The sequence below is a fragment of the Mercenaria mercenaria genome, chromosome 1, assembly GCF_021730395.1.
Source record: "Mercenaria mercenaria strain notata chromosome 1, MADL_Memer_1, whole genome shotgun sequence".
Classification (NCBI taxonomy): Eukaryota; Metazoa; Mollusca; class Bivalvia; order Venerida; family Veneridae; genus Mercenaria; species Mercenaria mercenaria.
Window position 1 is genome coordinate 68,448,502 of NC_069361.1, and position 15,883 is coordinate 68,464,384.

Below are 15,883 nucleotides of genomic sequence, written 5' to 3' on the forward strand. Positions count from 1 at the left end.
AAAAAAACAAAGTCGAACTATATGTGTTACATGAACTTTGTTGAAAACAGCAATATTTACAATTCAATAAAATTCAAGAATATGCAAAATACTTCAGTATTGATCTTGATTTAAAAAAACAAAACAAAAACAAAAAAACACGGTATAAACTTTGCTTGCATGACATCATCAGTTTCTCACAAGAGTTGGTGTGATTCAGAACTGGTTAGGTTACACCATATGGGGTTACACCATAACTTAATGGACACAACCATCAGAAAATAAAAATACCATCTGCCATATAAAGTACACCAAAATCTGCAAGAAGCCGATCCGTTTCCCTATTTAGGCTGAGCACAGCTTATGGGCAGAATCATTAGCTCAACTTAATTACTGTGTATGCAGTGAGCCATAAGAAATAGTAATCTAAAACAAAGAGCTATAAAAATAAATAGATCAGCAACCAGAAAGGCATATAGAGCAAATCTCGCCAAAACAACGTAACAACTGAATGAGATCTCGTTTATCGGAAGTGACACGTTCTCCATGCGCCATTTTGTACGCGAAAGCAATTATTCATCGGTAAATTAATTATCACCGTATGACCACGTTTCTTTTGATGGTAAGAAACGTGTAACTTTGTGTCTTAAGACTATTTTACATTAAACTAATGTTGTTTTAAAAGCTAACGTGTATTTTAAATGAAGTTTTAAAGTTACAAATTGTAACTCCATGCTCGCCGATGTTTGATTTTACTAAAATAACGCCGATTCACGCTCTGACACGAGATCACGCGAGATTACAGACAGTTGCTATTCTGTATATTTTATACTTCTTTGTCTAAAAGGCCCATTTCAAATTTATAAATAAATAAAAATGTAAAAAATACAGAATTTCTATGCTTTTATGGGTGGGGTATTTGTTTACATTGGAAAGTTAGTTACTCACGTTTCTAAAAATGTCAACAGGTACAACCATGCACATGATGTACTGGAGTGCCGTCCATACTCTATATAAAAGTAGAATAATTCTATTAATAAACCATGCCTACAAGTAAAATCACGGATTTCATAATTTTCAAAATTCAATATAGTAAGTAAAAGTGAAGTTCCAAGAAATTAAAGTACCGGAAAGTAATTAAAATACAAATTGAAAAGCGACACAAAGGTGAATCTATTCTCTCATTCCCCGACCTGAAGAACTCGTTGGAAAAAGTTTTTGTTTTCTCAAACTTTCAAAATGTCGGCGCCAGTGTATCAGTATCTACTCACTGTAAAACAATGTAAAGATAAAAATGTTCAAAACGTCGCCGTTTAAAAATGCTACTCATTAATGAATAAAACATATTTGTATTACAATATCAGTGAAGTCATGTTACCGGCTGATTAGCTTGTGACACAACAAACTTACAGCTTACTTCGAATATTCTTTCGTGTCGCAGACATTTTATTGTGCGGATATTGCGTTCGGCCTACTAATCCGATGGACGCTTATTAACATTAACGAGGACCGTGATATCCCGAATTTCATCGGGGTCGTCACACGCCCATGGTCTAAACCGGAACTCCTTATTTTTTTATTCAGATAGCGATGTAACTCATTGCAGAGTTGGAGCGTTCTTCTGCGCATGCCCGGAAAAAATTATCAGTTGTAGCGCACGGCAAATATATGCCTATTTTTGCATGTCCGCACGCATTTAGTGTATAATATGCATAATATACTGACTAAAGGTTAGGGTTAGTATCACCATGGTTACAAAATATATACATTTAAGATATTTTCGTTCAAATTTAGTTAATCCGGTATATACCGGAGTCTTTAATTTATACCGGCGCTCCAAGTCTGCATTGAGTCACAGTCTTCAGATAGTATTGTGTTGTTTGGATTACCTCGCATGTTACCGTAGTGGTGTCGATTCCCTAATATGAAATAAGGCAAAGCCTCAAAGCGACCTCAAAGAAATCAGATTTAGCTAAAAATGTATGCATCATTTATATGTAACAAAGAAACTACATTGTATTCACTACTCAAAAGAAATCGCGAGAACCTATTCACTTGAGGTAGTCTACATTTAGTGTCAATATACCTGTAACAGCGAATATCATGCGTTGCAAAATTTATAGGAAGCCGGTGTCACGGTGACGCCATTGCCGCCTTCCCCTGGCTTTATGCTTATTAATGATATTTTTTTCCCTTTTCTGGCCGCTACTTGATCATTTAAATGAAAATAATATTTTTCCAACAACTGGAAATCTTTTTTGCATTATTTTGAGTGATGAATAATTTTCAGCAATCGAATGAAGTTCTGTATTCACTGCGAAGAGAAGTATTTCCTGTGAGCACCTGTCCGTTAGGGTGCGCTTTTTAACAGCTTCCGACGAAACTTTTCAAATCCATCACCAAGTGTGAAAGTATACTTGCGTTAGCGTAAAGCTCGATTCTCGAGCAGGCTCTTCGAGCTCGCTATTATACATATTATACACTACATGCGTGCAGACATGCAAAAGTTTGCCTATTTTTGACGTGCTCTCCGACTGGTAATCAGTTCCTGACATGTGCAGAACGACTGCACCAGATCTTTAATGAGAAACATCGACTTTAGACAAGGTTTTAGGGAAAGACAGGAATGTCTATTTCTGACGCGTGCTCGGACAAATGTATGCTTTCCCCGCTTGGTAGACAAGAAAAGACATTATTATGACGTCAGTTTGATAAAAATAGCCAGAAAATACCAAGATCCATTTTTCACAACGATCTGTTTTGAACATGATAGGCAAGAAAAATTATCTAACATGTCTGCCTGTGTAAGACAGCGTTTTTCCCAACTCCTCATGTTATTTAAGAAATAAAATATTCTTTGTAATAAATCCATAATCTAGCAGCTGTTCAAGAAAAAAATACAGCTGTTTTTGTTTTAGTTTTACTTACAGTTAAAACAGACAATATTCATACAAAGACAACATATACTATCTAAGTCCACTTGTGAATCTGCTTTTGCAATCAGAAAAAAAAGCTGATAAGGCAAAATTTGAACAAAATATAATCTAAAGCCAATTTTTTATGTTAAAATATTCCAAGGTCTTCTAAAATAATACGAACATAACATGAGGGTTACTTTGACCTTGAGGTAGCCGAACGAATGTTTAATAAATCAGAATATATGGTACATGTTAACGTTTTACATTGGATCTGATAATTAAATATGTAAATTTGAATAAACTTTATATTTTGCCTTCAAGTCCAATATAAATCAATTCATATGACAACAAAATCTAATGCCTTTTTCAGATAAATTCTTTATTTGTTAATACTTGATAAATTAAATCGTGTAAAACAAACACCACATCAGCTACGGAAACTGCAAGTGGTTATCCACTCCCTACAAGGTTAAAACACTTACGCGTTAATGTCTTACTACGATAACTATGTTACATTTGTACATAATAAAATTGAGCATTCGCCCACATCTAAAACGTGTATGCAAGTAAGTAACTTCTTAATTTATAGAGGGTTTCGAGAAAACAAAAATAAACTCAAAAAACAATAGCTTTGGCCAACTCATGTTCATTTTGACCGGTCCGCCCTCGATGAAAAGAGAGTCAGTAGAAATCAATTCACGCTGTTTTCTTTTATTTCATGCCCTTTTCAGCTATACAATGTACACAATGTATAACTATATTCTTCGATCCATCTGTACATCTGCTGAGAAGATTAATAAAGGAAATACTGGTTATAGTTCTGGCTCAAGTATAGTATAAGCACAAAGTAGTTTCGTGATTTAATTTTGGAATTACTACGCTATAAATTATTACTACGCGTTTACTACCTTTATAATAATTATTACTACGCGTTCACTACATTTATATATTTTATATAAATAAATAATATTAGATATATTTTTATAAATAAAAATAAGGAAATAACCTAACTCGACAGTAATTAAATTTATATTTATTATATTTATTTTAATGATAGCAGGTTGACAGGTTGACAAGTTGACAGGTTGTCATGTTGACAGGTTGACAGGTCGACAGTGTCAGAATAATTTGTATATGTGATGTATTGCTAGCGTAACACATAAGCATAAATAGTGCTCGACTCCCTTTTCATGTTGTCATTGCTATAATTATTGTTGAATTGCTGTAAATAATAGAATTTGGGTCATTTGTGGCTGATTTGGGTTCATTATGTGGATGGCTGGGTCTCAGCTTCGCACATTATGTCATATACAAAAGTTAAAGGGAACCAGATATTTGATAGAGCAAGTACTCATTTTAAAACGTTATGTTTAAATTTGGACCAATCAGAAACAAGTTTTATAAATAGCACGTCTGCTAGGGTATAAATAGGTAGATGGATGACAGAGAGTTCATTCGGTATCCAGTGGTTGAAGAAGACACATCGAGGATTCAACTAATAATTTATCCCAGTACATTGATAAGGAAACTATTGCAATTACCCTGTCAGGGCGGATAAATTATTAAAAAAGAAGACATTTGAAGTTCATAGACTAAAGAAGAGTTGCCGAATTTCAACAAGGTTTCGAGCTATATGGCCAGCGCATAGGAGTTTTACCTTTATGGTAGTTGAATGCTATAGACGATAGCAGATATAGGCTGAGCACCGGGAAGCTGAGACAGAGACCCAGAGTTTGGTAATCTACTGAAATAGTAAGAGAGTTCCAGCTTATAGACGGTTCAGCATTATTGGCGAAGTACAGCCAAGGCATCGGGATATACCTATATGGTAGTTGAATGCTACATGTGATAGCATACATTGTATAGGCGCTGAGCATCCAGGAGTCAGGGCAATCATATAGTGTTGAGAGGACAGAGGCCGAGCATCTATGCGATATGACTTGTATGTTGTTGATTCAAAGACATTGTCTGACGGGAACTTCAACAAAAAGACCAGTCAAGTATAGAGTCTTCAGCCTGTAGGAGTTTGAGCTAATAGAAAATTGATAGTTTGAAACATTTAGTGATTTGCCTGATCCCTGAAATTGTCTAGCTCATAATTAAAATCATTTACGAATCATTGGTACACGAATCAGTTAGGCAAGGTAGCCAGAGGAAAATTCTATATATATGAGATATTTGGTCTCACCAGCTATACGTTTTAACAAAGGACATTCTATTTCGTTTGTCAGCTAGTCTAAGACATAGTCACCTTAGGGATAGGACCCATTTTATTTTTCAAGATACTAAAGGCATAGGTACTTCCATGGGTCATATAACCAGTATCCTGACAGACAGGTTGACACGTTTACAGGTTGACAGGCCGACAAGTTGACAGTGTGACACGTTGACAGGTTGACAGGCGAAATTATTGTTGAATTTAGACTTTGAGTAAGGCTTCCATGGACCCAGCTTTTTTTGGTGACGTTTACATATGGGGGCTGCCGCCCCCACACCCTTTACGCCATTATATTTATAGATTAATGTAATTTGGTCTGTCAACCTGTCAACGCCATTATATTTATAGATTAATGTAATTTGGTCTGTCAACCTGTCGACCTGTCAACGCCATTGTATTTATAGATTAATGTATATAAATTATTAATAATATGTACTCTTTCGTAACTGAATTACTCATTTATTACTCCCGAATTATTTTTTGCTTAACAAATTACTATAAAATTTATTTATTTTCTGAAGTCTATAGTCTTATAACACACTTAAGTAACCAAATTACTCATAAGTAAATAAATAAGTTGGTCCAATTCACGAACCAGCAATAAATGCCTTTCGTATAACACAAAAAAGACTTAAATAGTACGTTCAGCTCGACAAAAGAAAAATACAGGTAAACGTATTAATCAACAACGCATAGAACCTGCCTATATCCAGGTTTCACAGGCTTTATTTCTTTTTTTGTCTATGTGTTGATAGTATGTTTTAGCTTTAAACTGAGATATAGACATATGTTAAATCATAAATGGGCTACCTCATAATTATGCTATTTAGGGCAGCAAAACCTAACTTTAAAGCTATCAAATAACTGTATTTTTTAACTGTTTTAGAATGAAATAACCGCACAATTACATTTTTGTATTCAATGGGCATTGCCTTATTAAAATGCAGTTCCAAATGTCAGTTTGTCTTAACTCTTTTGACGTGAAACCATATATCATACAACATGTAGCATTTGTATCCATTTAACAGCCGATAAATACATTTTAAAGCAAGCTTCAATAAAATCAAAGCTTCAATTGAATTCCACGCAGAGGCTCACAAACATTTCGAACAATTGGTTTTGGGTTAAGCTTTCAACATTTTCAGCTTTCTGTGTCTAATTTAGCAGTAGCATTGCGATTGCGTAAAATGAATAATCCACATGACAGATATGACACCGGCTGAACAGTCTACATATGCCTTATGTGAGCGACAAGCGAGATAGTAAACAATACCATTTGTTACGTTTTTATGCGCGGCATGGTAATCAACGCCTCAAGCTCTCGAAGGGCTCTACACTAGGCTACCAACTGAGGCGCTCTCTAAACAATTAAATGAACAACGTATGCGGTTAAACTACCAAGTGAGAAAAAAAGATTTGCTATTTTGAAGTAATAATAGCCTTGGTGTATTAACTGACATGAGCGTTACAACACAAAAGTTAAAGAATTTTATCGTACTGACACATTATGTCCGTTTACGTCAAAGGGTCCCTGGCTAAATATATATATATTTATATAACTTTCACTTTTGCATCCAAAACCGGACGTAGCTGTACATAAACTGCAGATGTAAACATATTATTTGTCTTCATTGCAAAACACTTATTTTTCAAGGCCTTATGTCGGCCACTACCAGGATATGTCGCCCACATCCAGTATACCGTATAAGTACTTATTTCTGCGGGCTTAATATTCTGCGATTTTTTCAAAAATGAGGTGGTATTAAATTTCTGCGTACCTTATTTCTGCGGTGTCTTGCTTCTCACGTTGATTGGATTTATTTCTGCGGTTCTGTATTCACCGGTTGTTTAATTAATTTCAAATAGGCAGGTACGTATTTTGTTGTTATTTTGACAGTTATTTTGGCTTCCGGATTGAAAATAAAAGTTGACGATTACTAATGTGGCGGCGGCGTCATCACAATGTTGAGTGTTAAATGAAAACGCAAGAAAACAGTCATTTTATAAATACAGTCATGCCAAAAAAACACGAAAAATGCTTGAATTTTGCAAACATTCTCATCTGTGCATTGTAACGATATGATAATTTTTGTTAATCACGCATTTTCAAGTCCCATACAAACAACGGTAAATATGACCATCACCAGACGGATCGGTTAACAATAGACACAAAGGATACAATGGATTGTGTTTGTCATATAATTAAAAAAAAATTGAAACTGGCAGCTGACTTCTCAATAGTGAACAAAAATCAAAACAAATTTGATGTTTTTATTTTGTTTATTCAACAGCAAAACAATAATAAAACAGTTCTATTATATTACCGTTACTACTAAAAATATTTAAACTTGCTTAGTCGGCCTTCGGCTACATGTGGGACAAAAGCCGATAACGCTATCGGACATTGTCTTATACTTAACCGGATTATAATGGCGGCTTGTATCATCGTATCGCAGCATGTCAGGACAAAATTTTCTGCAGATTTTAAATCTGCGGTCTTGTTGTCTTCAGCAGAAAACGCAGAAATAAAGTTCCCGCAGAAAAAGTACTTATACGGTATTAGTATAAAGTGAAATACAACAATCTCGGCTGCACAAAGGCATAGCGAGCTTTGACGTGCAACCAACGACTTGTTTCTTGCTTCAGCAGAAAATCAGAGAAGGGTATGTACAATTAATTTGTTCTTTAAAAAGCTAAATTATTTTTTCTGTATTTTGAAGATTTTAAAACATATATTTATATTTTAGGTAAACCCATTACTACTTTACCACTTATTGTTTGCACAGGATCACTGAGTATGCCATTATGGCGATTTAAACATGAATAATAGTCTAGCATTAAAGCATCGTGAAGATGTACTGAGTAATGTCATAAATGAGTTTGCAACGCATAGCCTACGGGCTCGGGCTCGTGAAGATGTACTGAGTAATGTCACAAATGAGTTTGCAACGCATAGCTTACGGGCTCGTGAAGATGTACTGAGTAATGTCATAAATGAGTTTGCAACGCATATCGTACGGGCTCGTGAAGATGTACTCAGTAATGTTATAAATGAGTTTGCATCGCATAGCGTACGCGCTATTTTCCACTAAACGATATATTTGAGTTACCACGGGATGTACCAAATAATAAAGAAAAAAACATGTGAATGACTGTAAAGAAAATCTGTTTTAATATTTTGATCTATGGCCCATACAATTATGTTAAAACCTTGATAAAAATCATTAACTTTACCAGTAGATTAAATGCAAAATTCATTTAATTTGTATTGGTTTTATTACTTAATTCGTGCGTCAATTAAACTATGAACGTTGCAATTTTATTTTGTTTTGTTTGATATGTGTATTTCCATTTAAATAAAATGACCTTGAAAGATATTACCTTGCAAATACGGACATACGATATATTTCCTACGGTATGAGGCTTCTTGTCTTAAAGGTGGTTAATCAAATTTTGGTCAACTAATGGATTTGTTCAAAACTTTAACAACTGATCATTTACGCTTATTTGTGTTCATTGAGTTCATAATACACGTCAGGTATTCACTCCAATAATAATCGCTAGAAATCATTCACATAATACAGCCTCACACGTTTAAAGTCCCATCAGGCTTTAATTGTTTTGTTAAAACAGATAAAACAGTTGTCCAAATACTGTGAAATCATTTTTATTCGCGTAGGACGAATTTTCGCGTATTTCGCGCCAGGACCGATGCGCGAATTTAAGACCGCGCTATTATTATGTTTTATTATATTTTTCATTGCTATAATTGAAAATGCGCGAATTAAAGCCCGCGCGAAACAGTTCTTCCTCACGTTTGCGCGAAATTTCATGCCAGCGAATTTAAATGATTTCACAGTAGATGTTATGCATATTTACATGGTTAGAAAAGCTCTACATTCAATACTGCAAATGAATTTATATAGTTTGTGCTGTAAAGGGAGGAAATCAAAAACAGTAGATTGAATAGAATTAACTTGCTACTATGTTAATCAATATTCAACCCTTTGACAAATATTTAACAAACACTAGAGAAAATAATAACTGAAAATAGGATTTAACAAGAAATTAACACATTTTATGCTCACAACAAAAACATTTCAGCCACATTATAAACAAATGCATTATAAGCCTTTTATTATACTTGTAAAGCCAACATTTGAAGTTTTAAACTTATAGCTTTCTCGAAAAATGCATATTGTATCTTCAGGAACAGTTTTGTCGACAAGTGAGTCAACATGTCGATGGTTCTAAAAGCATTTCTGGTGATTCTACTAACTCCCCAGATAACATGCAATACGCCATTGTCAGACTACTTATGGAACAGTTCGGAAGCTACTCGTAATGAAGCACTGGTTGCTAAACTTATTCGACAAATTAATGATATCACACTTGATCCATCTGATTTTGGTATTATTATCCGCACATAAAGAAACATGTGTGTTTTATATAAATTTAATGGAAATTAAACATAATTATATTACTTGTTTCTACTTTATTATATTACATGTGCATACAACATGCAAGTAATATTTTACCGATGCTTTAGCAGTAACAACTTTCACCAAAAAACCTTTGAGATTTATAGGAAATAGATTATGTTATTTCAAACAATAACATGTGGAAATAATTATAAGCGAATTCGAATGTAAACATATATAATAAAGTTATGATGTCTAGTGTAAAATGAAACTTACAAATATGATATTAAGGGATTTGAGCGTAGTGTATTTGATTATATGGGCTTGTTTACATGATGCCTATACCTTATTATTGAGAATATATACATTGAAAACGCAAATCTGGGTCCGTATTCATAAAGCATGCTAAGTATAAGTATTGACTTAAGCTGAAGATTTTACTTAAGTTTGTGGTGATTTCAGCTTAAGTCTAAGTAAAAACTTAAGTCCTATTTATAAACAGCTTAAACTTAAGATACGTAAGAAATGACTTAAGTGAGAAAACAAAATGACGTTGTGAGTACGATTTAAGTGTTGTTTTCCAGATAAAAGCACTTTAAACATAATTGTGCATGTTGTATCTGTCTGAAATTAATGGGTTTTTTTAATGTTTTCGTCCACAACAAAAGCCAATAATTACTTGTTAAGTTGTTTCATTAATAACAAGTATACTTAAGTAAAATAAATTTCTTACCTAAGTAATACTTAAGTAAATAACCAATTTCTTATACTTATACTTAAGATGCTTTATGAATACGGTCCCTGGTCTCATTCTCATATAATCCTGTTTTTTTACATTAGGTGCCTACAGTGTACAAGATGCAGTTTACTTTTTCCATGTGAAGAAAAGTTTAGATACCGCAGCCGACAGGACAGAAGATGAAGATCTCAAAGCCTTCTTATCAGAGAGATCTAAAAGTTACGAAAAGTAAGATGGCATTTGTTTATAATTTGATAAAACATTGATATCATTGTATTGCTGTATTAAGTATATTTTGTTTGTTTTCGGTTTATCGCCGTTTTCAACAGTATTTCAGTCAGTTAACCTAATAAGTGTTCATGGATTCTGTACCAATGCAGACCTGTTCTTCGCAAGTAACTGCCAACTTCCCGACATGAATCAGAGGTGGAGGAAGAATGATGTCAGACACAATGTCTCTTATATGATACGCTTCGCCCGGGGATCGAACTTACGACCCTGTGATCCGTAGATCTGCGCTCTCCCTATTGAGCTAAGCGGGCGGGCTAGTTTTAAGTTTAAGGTTTAATATTGTTTATTTTGTGGTAACATTAATTACAAGTTTATACTAATTTATTTTAGCGCAAGTGTGATGAAATCGTATTTGAACCACTGTCGAGTCCGCTTCCTGAAAACCCCCAAATTGAGCGGCTGGCACCTTGATCACGAGACCACCGTTCCCCTTTAAAAATTATCCCTTGAAACAAAGTCAGTAATATTTTTCATCAGGTACTTCAAAGAAGCAAGCGGCATATGGCATATCAATGATCCCGAAGGAATCGTTTTAGGAACGGCCTGCCAAAATTATGTGAATCACCTTAAGGATGTTGCGACAACTATGGATGGTTATTACCTTGTTGTAGCATTGACACCATGTGTGAGGCTTTGGCCTTGGATCGGTGGTCAGATAGGTGTCCAGTCTGTAAGCATATTTCATAAATTCTTTGACAAATCAGTTGAAAATTTTGGAATCAATAGGTTACAAATTCGTTTATGTGCTTCTTGCTATTCCTGGGTGGGACTATAAATCGACTTTGAAAGCAGTTTACACCGACATTCACCTATATCTTATTTATGTATATCACCAGTCAATGGCACGTGGTATATGACCGGTCTATATTCAACATATGTTTACTGGATCAATAAGTAATAATTTAAAAACAAAACTTTAAAAAAATAGTTTCTTAATATGTAATGTAGTAAAACATTTATCGGATGACTTGCCGGTCAATTTGACCCTTGGCCCATTGACCAGCAAGCCATTAAATTAGTGTATAATGTTCGACAATTATTATGCCATCTTTTAAGGAAGAAATGAAATATTGTTTTGTTTATTGTCGGTCTGTCAGCTGGTCGATAGACCATTTGACTTCTGGTCAATGCCTAAAGAACGCATGGGTCCACAATAGTCAAGCTTCGTAGAATGATTTCCTGCTGTCGGTAGATGATTCCTGTCGTTTCGGAGGTCAGTAGACCAGAGGCCACAGTAAACTTGAGACTGAAAACGGCTTCCACTCAATAACCTTAGAACGCTTTGATTTACAATCCTTAAACTTCATAGGCTGATTACGTTAGTCAGTAGATGACAATTATTGCTTTTGGTGATCAGTTGGACATCAAAGGTCAATGTCACAGCAACCTTGAGACTCAGAACGGATTCCACTCAATAACTAAAGAACGCTTTGCTTTATAACCGCCAATCTTTAAAGAATGATTGCCTTTGATCAGTAAATGACTCCTGTCGATTTAGGAGTCAGTAGGTCAAATTCATATTGAGCTTGAGACTGAAAACGGTTTCCGTTAAACAACTAGAGAACGCTTTGGTCTACAGTCTGAAAACATCATAAAGATAATTGCTTGTTATCGGTAAATGACTCATATCGTTTCATTTCGGGATCATTCAGTAGGTCGAATGTCAAGGTAACAGTGACCTTGAGACTGAAAACGGTTTCCGCTCAATAACTAAATAACGTTTTCACCTGCAGTCGTCCGTTTTCACAGAATGATTGCCTGTGGTCAACAGATGACCCCTATTGTTTTGGGAGTCGGTATTCACAGTGACTTCTCTCCGCTCAATAATTAAAGAATGCTTTTGATGTAAGTCTTCATAGGATGATTGCTTGTAGTCGTTAGACGACCCCTGTTGTTTTTTATGTCATTTGGTCAAGGCCAGGGCAGCAGTACATATGTTTTACACACAACCCTTGTTTTTGGTAATTTTGGAAATAGAATGTTTCAGACTGTTTAATATTGTGCAGCACTTTCCTCTCTTGTAATCATGATCTTTTATTCCACAAGTAAAACAAACAGTACCAAAATAAATAACATTATATTATCATCGTTGAACAAATTGTAACATAGCGTATAAAGAAAGTATATGGAAGCTGCGATTAGTTAACTCATGTAAGCTTGGGTTAAATTCTGCAAATTTACATCTTTAGTCAACTGCTTTACCTTTCAATTTCACTCTTTATTTCAAAGAAACCGTTTGGTGTATATACCGACTGGGCAAAAAATAATTTGAGTCCGGACTACAAAGGCTACATGAAGTACGAAGCTGTTTTCAATAAGGCCTATTTAGAACAGAAGATAACGCAAGCGGAGTCACTGAATGTCTACAAAACGAGCATGGCGTCAGAAGTTGCATTCTTCAATACCGGGTAATATATTTTTTCAAGTGAGATAAGTTAATAGGTTTGATGAAACTTAAATAAATCAACAGTCATTTATTTAGAATCACATACGGAATGATCTGAGACTATTGAATATACATTATATAAGTTATAACGGATGACGATCCTTAAAATACCAACAGATTGTTGGTTTATCTAACAAGATGAGTAGCTTATACCTGACATAAATGTAACATGATAACATCCATGCATCTAAATGCATACGCGACATATTTGATATATGTAGTGTATTTTAAAATCTGACAAGATAGAATACTTATAATTACATTGATTTTAATACGTATAATTACATTAATTTTATTACAAAGCTTAAACAGCATAAACTAAGCAACCATAAAACATTTCTAGTTACATTGGATGTTCATTCTTTGTATACAAATATCCCACACACTGAAGGTATAGAAGCATGCGAATATTTTTTGGAAAATAGTAACTATAATGGTAGATTGTCAGTGGACAGTATAAAAAATTATGTAAACTTATACAAACTGTATTAGAAAACAACTTCTTCAAGTCTAATAATGATAATTATCTACAAAAAACTGGGACAGCTATGGGTAGTCCCATGGCTCCATCTTTTGCTTCGTTATTCATGGGTAAACTTGAACAATCTTTTCTTAATAGTTGTGAGTTGAATCCAGATGTTTGGTTTAGATTCTTGGATGATATTTTCATGCTCTGGAGTCATTCTTTAGATGACCTTAAGCAATTTATTGAGTTGTTAAATACAGTTCATCCAATGATTAAGTTCACATATAACACCAATGTACATGTCAAACCTAACAATATTCACTAGTCATGTAGCAATTCATTTCAATCAAGATGGTCATAGCTTAAATGACTTTAGCTTTATGCCTATTGATGTTATCCATGATGATATGAGGAGGCTTCTAAAAGAAACTTACTGGATTTACAAACTAGATACTATTTTTCCAAAAGGAATGAATTCAAAAGTAATGTATAATTTTTCATAAGTCTCTTCACTTCATAGTGTTTTCTGTTATGTAACACCAACTGTGGTTTTCTTAATGTCAGTTAGTACTGTTTTTGCTGGTATTTTCTTTTTTTGTCTATAACACAATTTACCCAGTGATTTCGTATTTTTGTGATCCTGTACTTACTGTTATTATGATTATTAACATTATTATTTTAAATAATGTTTATAATCTTACTATGTATTAAGTATAACCACTTTTAATTTTAATTTTTGCCACAATATAATTTAAACAGAACTTTAGATATACATTTGTGTATACATTATGTAGCCTATTGTACATTGTAATTTTTACGCCAAAATGTTTGTAACGTAACATCATCTTTTATGACGTCATATATTCATGACGTTGTTTATTTCATATCATATTTGTTGACCTTCTGGTGAAGACTTAATAAATAGTCGAAACGTTGAATGAAAATGAAGTTAGCCTTGTAATTCTCCTGTTCTCTGTATAATTACATTTGAGAATTCAAATCTGTCTAGCTCACTGCATGTAAACGCAGGCGTGATGTATTTTACATAAGCTCTTGATGAGAACTGATATCCATTTTAAACGCATGTTGATGAAAAGTAGAGTCTTAGATCGATGAAATTTTCTTCTGCAGATAAAGCATTGGTATTTTCATTTCAGACCCGGACCTGTTGCCGAAAGTGATCGACATGATGAACTGTAACAAAAAAGGAAAACAGAAAAAAAACTACGAAGTCAGCTTATTATTGACGTAGCTACTATTTACTCAAAGATTTTCATATATCAGTGCATGCCACACTTGATTTATTTAACATTACATAAAATCTTTTTCTATACATTTTCTGTTTAAGTACATTGCAATATGAGAGATCACCAATTTTTATTATCTATTGTTCGATGATATACAATTTGAACTTCTTTGCGGAGATGCACCAGTAACATGCAGACAGACTGTCAAAATATCGCTTGAGACAAGAATATAATAACAGACTGTGGCAAACATTTGAACGACCACTAAAGCTGAGGAACAGATGCTGTAAATATTGAAATTGAACGTTTATAAATAAAGTTATTATTTCTTTCTGCGAAAAAAAAAAAACAAACCGATCCCTTATTCAATATAGCTGTATTCTGTAATTCTATACATAAACAGTTCAAGTATCAATAATCAACAGAAATGAAATAGATGACAATCGGTATGGTTTGGACACTGAACGTAAATCAACGCACTGATTTCCGCTGCTGCCAGTTTGGAACAATACCAAAACTATACACTGCGGGTCACGGAGGTTTCAGTTTACAGTGGATGAACAAAGTAACCTTTGCTGTATGATTTCTCAGGAACTGGGAAGAGTTTTTTGTAGAGAGCCATTATTAGTGATACCAAAAGAAATGTTTGAATACTCGTAAACAAATCTACTGTATACATACATATGAGTCTGTTCGTATGAGCCACTAAGATAGTCTGCATTGCAGTTTAGTGTACAAAAATGTATAATAAATGATAAGATTTAGCAATATATCTTTTTACCATTGTTATATATTAGCTCTTTGGCTTGATAATTATATTATAATGATGTACATGTGTGTGAATTTGTGTTATCTCAAAGCTTACACGTTTTCGAAATAAAACATTTATCTCCTGATCAGAGTGTTTTTATGTTTGATAAAAAGTAATGCTTCCATTAGATATACCGTGGTTTATTTCTCTTAAAGTTTTTTTTTAAGTTAGTCATTACGGGAAGTCCCCATATGGTATTCAGCTCCTTCTGTTCGTCTGCAGATTGTCCCTCTGTTCGTTATTCTGTCAGTCAGTTAGTCCTTCATTACAATGGATCATACAATAACATTCAAACTAAAAGGTATGTCATGGGTCTTGATTCATGGATAAAATGCAATAATTAGAAT

At 34.0% G+C, this 15,883-nt stretch overlaps 1 protein-coding gene across 2 annotated transcripts; it reads left to right on the forward strand.

The window, feature by feature from the left end:
• Positions 1 to 7,654: 7,654 nt before the first annotated feature.
• Positions 7,655 to 15,621, forward strand: LOC123534952 (uncharacterized). 2 transcript variants are annotated; one of them, XM_045317455.2, is made up of 6 exons: positions 7,655 to 7,778; positions 9,326 to 9,525; positions 10,377 to 10,503; positions 11,044 to 11,236; positions 12,796 to 12,974; positions 14,636 to 15,621. In XM_045317455.2, exons 2-6 carry the CDS (start codon positions 9,354 to 9,356, stop codon positions 14,676 to 14,678), a joined length of 714 nt encoding a protein of 237 aa, XP_045173390.2. In that variant the 5' UTR covers positions 7,655 to 7,778; positions 9,326 to 9,353; the 3' UTR covers positions 14,679 to 15,621. The 2 variants fall into 2 exon arrangements, with proteins under 2 accessions (XP_045173390.2, XP_045173397.2); XM_045317462.2 differs by having other exon boundaries at positions 9,326 to 9,456.
• Positions 15,622 to 15,883: the final 262 nt, after the last annotated feature.

Coding starts and splice junctions, on each gene's coding strand:
- LOC123534952 (XM_045317455.2), top strand. CDS start 9,354: ATGTCGATGGTTCTAAAAGCATTTCTGGTGATTCTACTAACTCCCCAG. Junction 11,237..12,795: donor GTCAGATAGGTGTCCAGTCT/GTAAGCATATTT, acceptor TTTATTTCAAAG/AAACCGTTTGGTGTATATAC. Junction 12,975..14,635: donor GTTGCATTCTTCAATACCGG/GTAATATATTTT, acceptor TTTTCATTTCAG/ACCCGGACCTGTTGCCGAAA.